Raw genomic sequence first — 15,608 nt, 5'->3', positions numbered from 1 at the left:
GGATTTATCAGAAAATTATGGAAAATAACTGCAGTGAAGGGAAGTGATGGCTTTCCAGGATGTGAGGGGAAATCTCTCTGCTCTCTCCCTGGCTGTGCCATCTCCATGGCAGTGACCTACTGAGCCCCCAGATGACACGAGCTGAGGTCACAATGGGACGTGCCACATCACAGGGAGGTCTCCCCGGTGTCGTTGTGGGGACCCTCACTTCCCTGTGAGGCCCAGGCACTCCTGGGCACTGCTCACACCCTCCCCACGGCTGCCTTTCGTAGTGGCTCCATGGCAAGGAGAGGGGACAGGAGGCAGTGGGACCACGTTGGGGCCCCTCACCAACAGACGGAGGAGCAGGGGCATGTTGGAAAGGAGTTTTGGGTAATGAGATGGGAAGAGCGTCCTGTTTCTCTGGCTGGAGAGGTGAAACGAGAGCAAGAGGGCAAGCGAGATGGAGGACTGCTGGATGGACACCATCAGCCAGGACCACAGCTCCTTGTCCCCTGCGCTCCTGCGGCTCTCCACCGAGGGTAAGGGCTTTGGGAGATCCTTCCCGAGGTGTCGCACAGAGACTGTTAACTGCCAAAACTGCTGTGGATCCCGGGCTGTGGGGGTGCCTGGACGGGGCTGGGGGCTGCTGCGAGAGCCCTGCCTGAGGGTCCCCTCTGGCTCGGGGGACAATGTGGCAGCCAGGACTCCTGGGTCCTGGGGATGGGGCTGTCCTGAGCCTCAAGGCTTCTGTGCGGCCAGCTCCATCGCCTCTTAGGGTGGGGGGGGAGCATGGGAATCCATGACAGGTTTTCCTGGGAGTGGGTCCCCCCTTGGGGTCTGGCTCCGGCAGGAAAGGGGTCCAGCATCCCAGACGCTGAGGTGGCCTGCAGCTCCATGGGGCTCTCAAAAGCCTGCTGGAAACGTCCATATATGATAATAAAACCTTCACCTTTTAATAACCCCAAGTCCTCTGGGTGTTTGGGAAAATCTCTATTCCTTCCCCCCGGATCCTTCCAACTTGGCGCAGCATGTTTTGGGCTCAGAGATGCCACCTTCAGATGGCCACAGCTCCTGTCCTTCTGCAAATTGGGCTCAAACCTCTGCACCCAAAAGAAAATACATTGGAGAGAGCAGATTGGAAACAGGCAGAGGTGCAATCCCCATTCAACAGGTCCTGGCTGACCCCAAGGTTTTTTCTCTGAGCTGGGGTGGGCAGTGCTGGGGTGAGCCCAACACAGCCATCTCCCCCAGCACCCTCACGACCCCACACCACCGCTCCCTAGCCGAGCCCTGGGGCTGCCGTGGGCAGGGACCTGGGGCAGGAGGGGTGAGAGGACACTGCCCTGCCCTGCCCTGCCCTGGGGGCAGCAGGATGCTGCCTGTGGACTCTGGCGCCACGGCCAGCCCCAGGGCCCCCACAGCGGCACCACGGAGGCCACCAGCACAGGCCCCAGCGCTGCCCCCCCACACCCCGCACGGCCCCCAGGGCGCAGGGCAGCCAGCAGCCCCGCGGGGCCCCCGCCGCACAGCCCAGCCCCGCCGGGGCAGCGGCCGCACCCCGGGGCCCCGCACTGCCCGCCCACACAGCACCGCGCTGCCCCCAGGCCCCGCCGCGCACCGCGCTGCGGCCCACAACATGGCGCCCGACCGCGGGGGAGGGGGCGGAGCTGGCCGCCAGGGCAGGAGGGCCCAGCGTTGCCATGGCATCGCCCCAGTGCAGCCCTCCTATTGGCTGTCAGGAGGAGGAGGGCGGGCATCGATTTCACTGATGGCTCTGTCAGCCAATTGCAGTCCAACATGTGGGGAAAAAAAAGACGTCAAAGAAAGAGGTGGAAGAGGAGCGGGAGCAAAGCAGGCGAGAAGCGAGCGGGCGAGAGCGTTTGGTGGGGGCTGCGGGCGCGTTCAAATGGCGGCGGGTGCCCTCCCGCCGGGGCGGGGCAGCGGTGCTGGCGACGAGGCTGCTTTGCTGCAGGAGCTGCAGCAGGGGCTGGTGGGGCCGTGAGCAGGGGCCAGAGCGACGTGGGCCAGAGGGGGGAGCTGCCCTGCAGCCAGATGTGGCGGCCTGCCGCGAGCAGCTGGGCTGGGGCGGCTCGGTGGGGTTTGGGGGCAGGAAGCTTTGGCCCTGTGGTGGCTCTGGGATCCCTGTTAAAGCGTTTCCCTGAGCTGCTGCTGCCAGCGCAGCCCCAGGTGCTGCTTTGAGGTGCATTTGGAAGGTGCTGGGCAAAGTGTGAGCAGGCTGCTGGTGTCGTCGCGAGGTGCCCTTCACAATGGTGCCTTTTGTTGTGAAAACTGCATTTCCGAGTGGCTCTGAGAGAGGCTGTGCCTGCATGTGATGCTGTGCCTTAGCCGTTGTTTTTGCTCCCTGCCTCTTGCTTTGCGCCGCGACCTGTGAGCCTGGCAGCAGGGTGAAGGGTGTTTGCAGAAGAGCTCTGTAAGTGTGAGCTGTTTTGCTTGTGTCATGCTGTCATGCTATGAAGGTTCGATAGCAACGACTAAGACAGTAATATAATAATAATAAAAAAGATGTTTATTTCCTCACACAAGTTCTTGGATTAGTAACATCCATTAAAATAATGCGATTACTAATTTAGAAAGGATAACACAAAACCATCAGTTACTAATTTAGAAAGGATAACCTGAAACCGTCGATTACTGCGCTCTTCATTGGAAGGACTTCTTATCCCTACTTGAAAGCTTTCTTGTTCACTCTCCTAGTGAGAGGGCTCTCAACCTCGAGGAGTTCCCTTAAGCCAGTGTCCCAGGAAAAGGGGAGGGGGGGGAATACTCACGGTCCAGGCGGAGAGGATGGTCAGGTCACGTTCCCGTCCCTGCTCAAACTCTCCTAGCTCCCAAGTCTCTTTTTATACGGCTGGGGCTCTGGGCAAACAACGCTTTTGCTGACCTCTGCGAGTTTCACAATCCCAGGACTGTTTGTTTGTCTGCTTGGGAGGACCCTGCTAGCGAGGCAAGACCACAGGACCTCCGTATTGTTTCTTCGCTCCCCGGGGGTCCGTGCAGATTCCAGGTGGCAGACTTCTTCAGTCTTGTTAATGCTTCCATTCCGCAGCCTTGCGCATATCAGTCCTTGCGCATATCGGTTGGTAGACGACTTTAGTCCTGTTAAGTCCTCTGTTCAACAGCTTTGTGCACCTCAGCTCTTGTGCTATCAGTTCTTCTGCATATCAATTGACAAACTTCAGTCCTGTTAACTCTTCACTCGCCCGTCAGCTTGTCAGGGGCCTTGAAAGTTGATGAACGGCCAGTGCTTGCACTTGCCATTGTTCTTTCCATGCTCCTAGGTCAGGGTGAAGAGTTGCTGAATTGTGTCTCTGCTGATTTCACCAACTGAGATGCCCTGGCCTGAGTCCCTCCACGTGTCTCCAGTTGTCAGGGCCTAAAATAGGAGAATGCTTGTTGTCCTGGATGTGTGGAGGATTTTCTGGTTTTGTTCAGCACTGGGGAAGGAACCAGAGTTCTGAGTTGCGGGAAGGCTTCTCCCTCTGCCTGGGACATGAGGCCCTGCTGTCTTCAGTTTCATGATCGCTGCTCCCATGCAATCCTCCCGTTTTAGAAAATGTTGCCAAGAATTACTTGCAGGCTGTTCTGCAATTCTTAAATTTCATAGGCTAGGTGTTGATAATGCATAGCAGAAGCTAATCTTTTGGTGTAGTAACTGGTAGGCAATGGGTGTTTGAGAGCATTGTGAGTATTATGAGGCCATGATGTGAATCTGTGATGTGATGACACCTCTGTGTGAGCAGCTGACAGGTCAGGAGAAGACGCATGGCTTGGATGCTGGTGGTGAGGTCACTTCTGGGTTTGTTGCGTGTGCTCAGAGGAGGGATTGACCCCTGCAGAGCTCTACAGCAATACAGAAATGCAACTCATTAATCAAGCAGAAGTCGATATTCCACATCATCTGACACAAATTTGATTCCACTCCATCATCATGAGTTAGTACTGCTACATTTCAAATGAGGATGATGTTCTGTGGTGAACATGGACATGGAGTTGGCCTTTCCGCTTGTTGCTAAGTAGAAGCTTGCAGCGTCCTCGCGGTCAGCTAGGGAGTCCAGCTAGACTTTTGAGGCTGCTAAATGAATGTAGTGCTGGTGTGAGCAGTGGTGTGAGTAATCTCTTATTGCCAGGGTGTGTGTGTGCTTTAGAAGTTGCCCCTGTCAAAAGAGCAGGGAGCTTGTGAGATTTTCCTGCAAGGTCTGCATGCTGTGTCTGTCTTTGAGGTGTCCAGCTGCTTTTATGACATGTTTAGAACTGTAACACTTTAGGGGTCTCTGATTTTCTGTCCACGTATGCAGTCATTGGAGAATGGGTGCAAAGGCTGTTGGAGGAGACGGAAGGAATGTCACCCCCCAAAAAGGGTATGGGCCACATTTTGAAAGAGAGTTCTTGTTCAGAGAAGTTGAGGCACAAGCGAGAGGGAAAAGCTGGCCTGATCAGCCACTGTGAGAGTACTTCTTCTCTGCTTCCTGGTGGGAAGGTGGGAAGTGAGCAGGCCCCGGGCTGTGAGTGGCTGTTCAGAGGCAGAGCCTGTTGCAAGGCCTTGGAGGACTAGAAAGGAATGGAAGGTCTGGAGAGTTGGGCTTTGTGTGTTGTGGGGTGCTTGGGGTGCCCTGCGTGCTGCCATGTGTGGTGCTGTGACCTGTGTGTCCGTGATGCAGAGCAAGTGTTGGCTGCCAACCCTCTCTGAGATGTGGGGGTAGCGGCGTGTTACAGTGCAGGGTGCCCTGTGGTGGAGCCAGGTGGTGGCCCCAGTGTTTTGCTGCTCAGCATGGAAGGAGGTGGCTGGAGAGAGCAGTGCTCTGCTCCCAGAGCCCAGCCTGCCATCACGGTGTCCTTCTGGGAGAGCTGGGTGAGGACTGTTGGTGACCGTGTTGCCTCCTTGGAGCATCGTGGTGCGAGCCAGGGCTGCTCGCAGTTTGGTGGTTTCTGTCAGCTGAAGTTCAGGCTTGCAGTTTCGGAAGGTCTTGATGCTTCCGTGAGTCTTTGGGATTTTACTGACTCCCCTGGAGAAAGTCATCTTCTCCCTCCTTAAAGGCTTTCTGTTGCATCTGGACCCTCATTGCATCTTCCCATCCCAGACCCTAATCCATTCCGATCCCTCAGAGAGATGGGTAGTTAATCAAAGCATTCAGAGCCATTTCTCCACTTTGTGCCTACGCAGACCCTTGCAGACAGGGGAGATGCCACCTCATGAGAATTCAGGCCCCTGAGGGCAATGAGTGGCTCTGAGACACCTGTCCTTGGTGAGCGGTGGCGGCGGCATCTCCAAAGCCGCTGGTCCCTTTGGAAAGAGTCTCAGAAGAGCAGATTCCTTGAGGCTGCAATGGGGAAGACATGTGGAGGTAGGGATCCAATGGCCTGCTCAAGGCAGGTGCCAGTAGATGAGGTGTCTTGGGTCCTTTTCCAGGGAAGTCTTGATCAGGCTTTCACCAATACAGCTCAGCATGGAGGGGAGACATTTGCCCCTGCCTGTTGAGACTCTGTAAGGCCAGCAGAACTGACACTAACACTCCGATTCTTTCTTTCTAGGTTGCTCCACTCCTGGAGGTTCCCAGTGCAGTCCTAGAGCCCCTGAGGGTGGAGGCAGGATGCCAGGGTGTGTCCCTGTGCCTGTCAACATCTTTGCCAACATCGTGAGCCCTCTGTGAAAGCAGCTGCAAGTGGATGAGAAGAGGCTACGTATGGATGCAAAGGCTTCCATAAATGTGTCTGCCTTCTGTGGGTGACTTGGGGTGTGGGTTCACCTCCTGGTACCTCTGCTGTGCTGCAAATTCCTCCTCCCACAACTGCTGTTACTGCCAGCGTGCTCAGCAAATGCTACTGTGTCCCCTCCTTTTCCTAGAAGGTTGTGGTGCCATATAGGACGAGTCCAAGACCCTTATAATAAATGCCCGCATGTCTTGAGTGCCTTTGTGTGAGGGCCACAAAGCCTCCATAGCTTGACCTGAGGAAGTCTGACACCTCTTGGGCTCCCGGCTCTGCGAGGGGTGAAGATGTGCCCAGGGCCAGGTTGCCCATGGCACCCAGCCCTCAGTGCTCTGTGAAGGCAGCTGTGGAGCCCCGACTGCTGCTGCAGAGCCTGCACAGCCAGGACAGCTGGCATTTCAGCAGAGCTGCTGTCTGGGGCTGTCTCATTGCTTGGGCCTCATGTCAAAGCCTCTGCCCCCTTTTTCCCTTCCCCGGGGCTCCTTGTCCAAGTAAGTAAAGGAAAGGACCCGAGGTTCCTTTGGGCTCAGGAGGCCTTCTGGACTCTCTACTGTTTCTACACTGTATCTGTATCTTTTGTATTACTAAAGAAAATCCCCATCCCTGCCATCCCTAGGTAGAGGTTCCTGAGGGAATGGGGGTGGAAAGCAGCAGCCTGCTCTGCCCAAAGACAGCAGGATCCTTCCCTCTGAAAAGAGCAGCATTTCCCAAGGAGACAGCTCTGTCCCTTATCTTGTGCTGCTCATTTGCACAGGCCTTGTGAGCCCAGAGTGCCTTGGCCACCTTGTGGTGTCACCTCAAGAGCTTCGCTGTGTGTCTGGGTTGAGGAGCCAAGGGAAGGCAGCGAGCAGAGCAGTGGCTGGGGAGTGTGCAAGAGGCGAGTGTCCTGCATCCATCTCTTCTTGGTGGCACCTGGTTGTATCAAGCAGAAGAGGCAGCTCTTTGGGACAGAGACAGTGTGTTTGTAGAGTAGGTGGCAGAGCAGAGGTCTGGCGTCAGGTTGATGCCTGGTGCAGTGCTGAGTTGATCTGCCAGTGTCAGCAAGCCTTTGCAGTGCAGCTGCTCCCTCAGCTGATCTCTGTCCCTAGAAATGCACCAGAAATGGAAGTGGCGTCCTGCTGTCATTGTGTAGGTGCTGCAGTGCAAAGGCTCCCTGCTCGGACTTGATGGTACTAAAGGAAAAGCAAGACCAATTGTTGCCTTTTGTGATTTGTGTGCAGGGTGACAGAGTGGAGCTGTCCCATGATGTGGAGAGAGTCTTGCCAGGAGATGAAAGCTGTTTGCAGAAGACTGTTCTGTATGGAGTGATAACAGCGTAATCAAGGGACGTGCGAGTGGCCCAGGTGAGCTTGTCCTCTGTGAAGGTTTGCACTTTTGAGATCCCTTGTGACTCGGTCCCAGATAGGGCAGCAGCAGACACGTCGATGTCATTTGTGCTCGTGAGGTGAGTTGTGCCTCTGAAGCTGCTAGGCCAAGAACATGCATATAGCTTGGGTGATGATGGTGATGTCCCTTGTGTCTCAATGCCTCATAAACGGGGAGCAGGCCCATTGCTGCTGTTTGTGGTTCTGAGCTCCCTTCTGCATGAGCACCTGGTAGAGCAGCGGTAGGGAGGTTAGTGCTGTTTTTGCTTCTGGGGATTGTGTGCCTCAGTCCATGATAGGCCAGCAGCAGGCCCATGGCTTCAATGCAGACTGTGAGGTCGCTTTTCTTTGATTATTGAGAGGCCGATGGTAGGCACATGGCTGCTGTTGTTGTTTGTGAGGTCACTCTTGCCTTACTGTCTTATAAGCCAGCAGATGGCACATGGCTTTGATGAAGCTTGTGAAGACACTACTTCCTCGGAACCAAAACAGGCAAGCAGCAAGCAAATTCCTTTGATGCACATTGTTAGGCCACTTGTGCATCTGTAAATGACAGGCAATAAGGAGACGCATTATTACTCTTTGGGCTTGTGAGGACACATCTGCCTTAGTGCCTGATAGGCCAGTGCTAGGCCCATGGCTGCTGTTTGTGGTTGTGAGGTCACTTGTGCCTGAGTGCCTGATGGGCCAGTGCTGGTCATGTGGCTGCTGTTTGTGGTTGTTGTTAGAGAATATTGAACTGAAGCTGCCTAGAATTAATCGCTTAGCGTAACTTGCTTAGCATTAGTAGCTAAATTTGCTGAAGCCTTAGGCCTCGAGCTGTGAATTTCTACCTAGATAAGTAAAAGGGGGCCCCAGAGCCGGTTCAGGCTGGAGGGATAAAGAAGTTACGCGGACAGCAGGAGTAGCAAATCTTGAAGATAAGAAAAGCAGCAGCCTGCCTAGAGACAATGAAGGGGGCCCATGAAGAAGGGGAAGACCCCAGACCTAACTATTACTATTGGTCCATACTATCACCTAAGGGGTGGGGAATTTAGATTGTAAGGGTATAATTGCCCAGGGATTTGTTTGCGGTCCCTCTTCCGAGGCACCCAGCTCGAGCTGTAATTACCACAGGTGTATCATTAAATTTTATTTCTCTCCAACCTGACTTCGAACTTCTGCCTCAGCAGGAACCTAGGGTTGGACCCTGTTATGGTGGCCAGCGAGCCTAATTTTCCATAGCATGGTTAAATGTAGATGCAAAGAATTTCCATTTTAATGTAGATATGCCTGAGGCAGTGCCTCCCAGGCTGCCCTTACATTCAACGGGGAGGAGGAAGAGATTTTCACCTGCCTTCTTTTAGATGGTCACATAAAGCACAAAGGACTCCTGTCCCAGAGACATTTGCTCTGTGCTTGAAATGGGGCCTGAGATCATAGGCGTTCAGGATAATTCAGGTTGAAGGGACCACAGGAGGCCTGTAGTGCAACGTGCTGCTCAAAGCAGGGTCACATAGAGGGTCAGAAAGCAAAAAATGCCCCTGCCAAAGGACTTCTGGGGGTGATAGAGCAGGAGAAGGCAGTAGAGGGTTGACGGGGTGATCCCATGGACAAAAGGCTTTCCTTTTTCCCTTTCTCCAGAGAATGAAATCCTCAGCTCTCCATAGAGAAGAAGCTGGGACACTAACTTTGCCACTAACATGGAGCCAGAGAAGCTGCTGAGTCGCTTATAGACAGAGGCTGGTCCAAAGGCCACCACCCCAATGGCACAAGACCCCCAGGCATGCTTGCCTTGTTGTTGGGCACCCTGCAGCCACAGGCAGGAGGTGTGCGAGAAACAGAGTGGGGTCTGCAGCCTGCAGGCCTGGCCACCCAGCAGGTGTGGTGGGACCCTGCTTCTCTAGATGAGACCGGGCTCTCCTGCATTTCCCCAGTGGGAAGCCTGCGTCCCCTGTGGCTGGTTATACAGCCTGGCAGTGAGGGCCAACATGGGAAACACAATCTCTGTTCCAGGGTGTGAAGAGAGAGGGGAGGTCAGAGGGGGATCTGCTCATGTCCTGGGCAGCGATTCCCTCCCTGCAGCCAGTACAGCCCTGCTGATGCCCTGCAACCTGTGAGCCCAGGAGATGGGACTCCGATCTGCTCTCTCTCTAAAGATTTCTCAGCCCTTCAGACCCAGGATGCAAAGCACTGGTCTGGGGACACCTCAGCAGTCAAAGGGCCTGAATGCCTGGTGTGTTCCCGAGAACTTTTCTGCAGTCTTCCAGCACTGGTTTGATTCCTGTTGCCCATGGAGCAGAGACTCCTTCTGAGGATGAACTCACTCACTGTGTGACTCTGAGGACAGGCTTGACCAGGCAGTACAAATGCCTGCAAGGCCTCAACCCCACAACAGTGTGCCCTGCCCAGGACTCCACTTTCCAGCCCCTTCCTCCTAGAGGACTTGGGTTGGGAGGCACCACCAGAGATCTTCAGCAGCATGATCTGCTCTGAGCTGGGCTAACTTGACAGTTAGATCAGGTTGGTAGGTGCTTTCTGCAGGAGAGGTTTTAAAAATCTCCTGGCCCCTGCCCCAGTGCTACTCAGCTGACATGGTTATTTCTTTATTTTTTTCCTTCAACTCATTTGAAATTTCCCTTACTGCATCTTCTCCTTGTTGTCTCTTGTCCTTTCCTCCCTTTGGCCCCCAGCCAGACCATCCCACCAACTTTGACTGAGGACAATCACAGCCTCACCTCCAAGCACAGCCTTGCTGGGATCTGCTGGGACCATGCAGGCAGGCCGTGGTGGCCAGCTCCAAGCAGAGCTATGCCCTGCAGGTCCCTACATGGTCTCAGACAAGAGCAAATGGAGACATGACATGACCCATGGCAGAGCCTGTGGGCCGATGCCAGGGCAGAGACAGGATCAGCAGGCGTGAGAAATGAAGACCTCCAGCAGCTCCTCTCCACACCTGGACAGGGAGTGATGCACCTGGTGGTGCTCCTGAGACAGTGACACAGGACCGGGGGCACTGTGAGCTGCAGTGCTGGGCACTGACCATCTGTGCTGGGTCTGGGAGTCCTGGCAGGTGGTGCTGGTGGTAGTAGTACTTGGGAAACCCCCAACCCTGCTAGCAGCAGTGAGTCCCCTCCATGACTGTTGGGAGCTTCTGGAGTTTTGTGACTCTCATCAGCACCTCATCCCTCCACTGCTCCAACCCTGCTACCTTCCATGTGGCCCCCACAGCCCCACTGTGCAGGCATCGCATAGGACAGGGTGCATTCTGGGGTGGGGAAACATCCCCCCACCATGGTCCCCATGACAGCCCTTGCTGCCCCGTCCCCCTCGACCCTTCTGCCTGGCAGCCTGCCACCAGTCCCCAGACCCTGCCCAGCCCTGATCCTGTCCCCCCTGGGTTATCAGAATGCATGCTCTGGGGTCTGCTGGGATCTGAGCCCAAAGGGAGAGGCCAGGCAGGGCTGGCCATTACCCCCATACAGCTGCTGAGCCCAGGAGGCAGATGGAGCTGGTCACATTCAGAGATCACCCCTCACCAGGACCATGGGGAATGGCCAGTGATGGAAATGGCTGGTATGAGGGTCTGGGTGTGTGAGGAGTTTCCTGGGACAACTTTTCATCTCTGTTCATGCAGCAACAAGATGGGATGGATTTTTGCACTGAGGCACACTGCTTGAGGCCCCCCATGGCAGGAACATGGTCTACAGGCCCAGGAGATAGCCCCAGGACCTCCTCTGCATGCTCCCTGACAACCCTGCAGAGGACCCAGCAGAGGGTTCTCCTCCCAGGGATCACAGCTGGACATCCAGTCCTCCAGCTGGGCAGGGGCCCTTGTCTGGGGGTGACTTTGGGGATTAGGACCAGCACACAGGATGGGCAAGGTTGTCTCAAGGAAATGTGCTGGGGACACTGCACAAGGGACAGCAGCTTTTGAGAAAGAGCCCAGCCTTCAGGCACTGCACCTGCAAGAACCTACTTTATTAAAGAGAGAGTGCAATGGAGTCAGCTCTGAACCAGTGTTGGACACAACTTTATATGGGCACCAGGTGAGACAGAGCAGTCTCAATAAAGGTGGAAGGAATCTCAGCATTTGTGTAGCAACATGGTGACAAATAATAATAACAACAATAATAGTAGTCATAATACAAATAAAGTGAACAAACAAAGCTCAGTCCTGGTACGGGACACAGGGGAGTCATTTGTGGAGAGCAATGTTACCTCTGCTGAAAAATGTCCATGAAATCACTTTCTTCAGGGCATCTTTCAGCTCCTTGTTCCTCATGCTGTAGATGAGGGGGTTCACTGCTGGAGGCACCACTGCATACAGAACAGACACCACCAGATCCAGAGCTGGGGAGGAGATGGAGCGGGGCTTCAGGTAGGCAAACATGACAGTGCTGACAAACAGGGAGACCACAGCCAGGTGAGGCAGGCACGTGGAAAAGGCTTTGTGCCGGCCCTGCTCAGAGGGGATCCTCAGCACAGCAGTGAAGATCTGCACATAGGACAGCACAATGAAAACAAAACACCCAAAGGCTACACAGGCAGTAAACACAATAAGCCCAACTTCCCTGAGGTAGGCGTCTGAGCAGGAGAGCTTGAGGATCTGGGGGATTTCACAGAAGAACTGGTCCACTGTGTTGCCTTGGCAGAGTGGTATTGAAAATGTGTTCCCAGTGTGCAGGACAGCATGGAGAAAACCACTGGCCCAGACAGCTGCTGCCATTTTGACACAGGCTCTGGTGCCCATGAGGGTCCCATAGTGCAGGGGTCTGCAGATGGCAACAAAGCGATCATAGGCCATGACAGTGAGAAGAAAATACTCTCCTCCTAATAAGAAGACAAACAGGAAGACTTGAGCAGCACATCCTGAGTAGGAAATGGCCCTGGTGTCCCACAGGGAATTGGCCATGGATTTGGGGATAGTGGTAGAGATGGAGCCAAGGTCAAGGAGGGAGAGGTTGAGGAGGAAGAAGTACATGGGGGTGTGGAGGTGGTGGTCGCAGGCTACAGCAGTGATGATGAGGCCATTGCCCAGGAGGGCAGCCAGGTAGATGCCCAGGAAGAGCGAGAAGTGCAAGAGCTGCAGCTCCCGTGTGTCGGTGAACGCCAGGAGGAGGAACTCATTGAAGGAACTACTGTTGGACATTTCACTCCCTGCAGGCATTCAGGACTGTCCAGGGAAGAAGAGATAGAGAGAAATGAGGACAGGCTTTTCTGAGCAAAACTTTCTCATAAAACCCTCCGAAACACATGCACATTACCTATCCCCATATCAGCAGCACCTTTATGGACCTCCAGGGCTTGAGGTATGGTTCGGGCTGGCTGGGTTTGCTGTGAGGAGCAGGGACCTCTGCCCATGGACTACAGAGGAGTCAGCCCTGACCTACAACACTGCAGACATGGGAACAGGGGTGACTAAAATTTATATTCCCAGTTCCAGTCAGATTTCATCCACACATAATGTTGAAGGCATTTTCAGCATCTTCACTCCCACTTCTAAATAATGTGGGTGCATTAAGAGTTTTAAGGCTTCTTTTGTTTCATTTAGCTGACCCTGTCCCACCTGAGGAGCATTCCTGGAGGTAGAAATCCTCAGCATTGCTGCTGCACTCAGAGTGAGCAGCTGTGATTCCCAAGAGGCAAAAGGATTCACTCCGGCTTGAGCGCAGAGGGAGCAGAGCTGGCCTGTCCATCTGCCTTCTTCCCAGCTGTCCTGTCCTCAGACCTCGGAGGTGGAGGACAGTTGCACTCATGTTACCCGAAAAAGAAACGACACCGCGGAGAGCAGAGGAATGCACTTGCAAAGCGCCCATCAGCACTCTTTCTGAGGGGACGTGAGGCAGGTCTCAGCCCTCCCCTTCTAGCCAGCAACACATCGGGCTCCTTCCAGCTGCCCACATCCAGACTCCCAGCAGCACATCCCAGCGTAGCCTCAGTATGTATGTGGCTTCTGCCTGGGTCACCTAGATAACACGCAGCTGCAATGGGAGAGCTGTGTCCTTGTGGAGGGCAGCTTGCAGCCCAGCCAGACACCCCAGGGAAATGGCGGAATGTCCTAAGGATGGGGTGTCCGGACGAGAGAGTTGGCTCACTCCCAGCACACACCCCCACTGCATTGCCCAGAGCCCCACAAGCTAGAGGGGCACTTGGGCACCTCACTGTCAAGGACACATTTGTGTGGCAGCACCCGCAGGGTCATTGTCTGAACTGCATCAGAAACCCCCCTGCCCAGAGAGTCCAAGGGGAAGGACGAGGGCAGCATGGGCAGGTGGGAAACATGCAGCAATACCATGATATTTGTGCGGAGGGAGGCAGGCCAGGGAGGGACAGAGGAGCATTCAGGAGTGTCTCCTCTCCTGCATGTCTGGCTGCTGAGGAAACGACTCCTGCCCTGGACCCCCCAGCCTTGAGAGCAGAGGGCTGTGCTGGCTGGGAGAGGAGAGGAGGCCTTGGAGTTGATGGTTTCCTCTCACACTTTGAGCATGACTCTGGTGCCTGAAGCCATCCCTGTGGGGAACTGTTTCTCTGTCCCCACGTCTCTCCCCTCTCAGTGCTCACACACCCCATCCCACCTGCTGTGAGCTCAGCTCTGCCCTGCAGAAACCTCCCGGGGGCAGGACGCTGCCCAGGGCACCTCCGTGTTTGCAGGTGCTATGGAGCAGGGGAGACAAACCTTGCTGAGGCTGGAAAGGTGATGCTGGTTCTGTCCTTAGGCGGAGGGGTGGATGAAGGCATTTGCTGAGTCCCTCCCAGAACTGCTCCTCTCTCACTGTCACTGTCTCAGTCCCCTGTCTAAAGCTGACAGATCCAATCCCATTTCGCCCTAGCCAGAGAGAATCAAAGTGAAAGCACAGACTCATGACACCTCCTTCCCTTTCATGTATCCCTGCCTTGACCTTCCTTTTGGAAAGTCCCTTCCAGAAATGTCCTGCAAGTGAGCTGGAGCTGTGAGCAGCCCTGACCCACATAGCATCCTCTTGACAGGAGGCTCAAGCTGCCCTGCCAGGGATCTCTCCTCCTGCCCAGAGCTTCTCCCTGTGGGAAGGTCCCTGGGAAGGCTGAGTGCTGACCCTCACAGGCAGCAGAGTCACTGCTCCAGGCACACAGCACCCTGGGGCACAGGGACACTGCTCTGAATTACAGTCCTGGACAGATCTGCAAGCACACCCAGGCTTCACCCCCCTGCAGTGTCCCTGGGAGAAGGTAGCAGCATACCCTGTCCCTGTGGCACTGTGACTGGGAATCCCTGCTCTGAAGCATCTCCTCCTACTCTGTAAAGGTGAAACTGATAAAGCGATCCTTAAAAATCCATTCGTGTGACTGGATGGGTTTCTAGACCTTGCCAGGAACTGCAGTAGCATTGCCCTGCAGCCAGAGACTTACTGTGTCAGGGGCTGTGAAGATTTCTCCCACAAGGAGCTCTCTTCTGTCCTTCTGCTGTACGCTGCCTTTCACTTCTCCCTATCTTGTCTCATCTTCTGGCAGAAACTGCAGGCAGTGCCTGGAGCCCTGCTGCTCTTTGCAGAGGAGCTGATCCTGACAGCGCTGTGTCTCAGCAGTGCTGCCCGGTTGCCATGACCTCCCTCCATTCCTGCAGCCTGGCCCCACTCAGGAGCAGAGGCCAGCTGAAGACGTGACTTTCTCTGTCCCTTGTGCTCCCTCCTCCTGGGAAATGTTCACTGCAATAAACTAAAATAATCACTGATCGTCCCTCTCTAAGCACTGAAGGAAGACTGATTCCAGCATTGCAATTTGTCCTATGAAAAGTGGAAATGTCCCACTCAGGAAGCCCCTAGTCCCATCTCTTAGCTAGGCAGCACACCTAGATGGGGACAAGAATACAGTTCCTTTTCCCATTGTTCAGGTAATGATTCATATGAGTTAGTTTGGGCTTCTCAGGCTGCTTTAGAAGGCCCTGGGCTGGCATAGGATTCAGATTCTCCCGTGAGTTCCACAAAAAACACAGAGGAGGTGGGATTCCCCTTGCCCAGGCAAAAGTGAGCACAGCATGGATGTCTGCCTGCAAGATGTTGGTCTATGCATGACCATGCAGGTCTTCTGCTCCATCCTCCTGGGAAATCTTCACTGAGGTAGACTAAAATAATCAGCTATTGTCCTTTGCTAAAGAGTGGAGAGAGACTGATTCCAGCACTGCAATTTATTTCATCAGAGGATGGCTATCTCGGAAAGGTGGAAATGTCCCACTCTGGAAGCTCCTATTCCCATCTCTTAACTAGGCAGGACACCTAGATGGGGACAAGAAGGGAGCTCATTGACATATGGTTCAGGTGTTGATTCAGATGAGTCATTCTGGGCTTCTCAGGGTGCTTTAGAAGGCCCTGGACTGGTGTGGGATTCAGATCCTTCTCGTGAGCTCCATAAAAAACACAAAGGGGGTGGGATTCCCCTTGCCCAGGCAGGAGTGAGCACAGCATGGATGCCTGCATGCATGATTTTGGTCTATGCTCCTGTCATAATCAATGGAGATGGAGGGTGGCAGTCAGTTGCTCACACACAAACACCTGGTGACATTGGAAGAGATAGATGTGC

At 54.4% G+C, this 15,608-nt stretch overlaps 1 protein-coding gene across 1 annotated transcript; it reads right to left on the bottom strand.

Annotated features, from left to right (window-relative positions):
- Positions 1 to 11,298: 11,298 nt before the first annotated feature.
- Positions 11,299 to 12,204, bottom strand: LOC136993053 (olfactory receptor 14C36-like; the record flags this gene model as incomplete). The annotated part of the gene is made up of 1 exon (XM_067303072.1): positions 11,299 to 12,204. A coding segment is annotated over exon 1 (906 nt), but the record flags the coding sequence as incomplete, so codon positions are not given.
- Between the last annotated feature and the right edge of the window lie 3,404 nt (positions 12,205 to 15,608).

This window comes from Apteryx mantelli, chromosome 11 (assembly GCF_036417845.1).
Source record: "Apteryx mantelli isolate bAptMan1 chromosome 11, bAptMan1.hap1, whole genome shotgun sequence".
In the NCBI taxonomy this organism is placed as follows: domain Eukaryota; kingdom Metazoa; phylum Chordata; class Aves; order Apterygiformes; family Apterygidae; genus Apteryx; species Apteryx mantelli.
The sequence above is the reverse complement of the archived record's forward strand: the minus strand, read 5'-3'. Positions and strand labels throughout refer to the sequence as shown.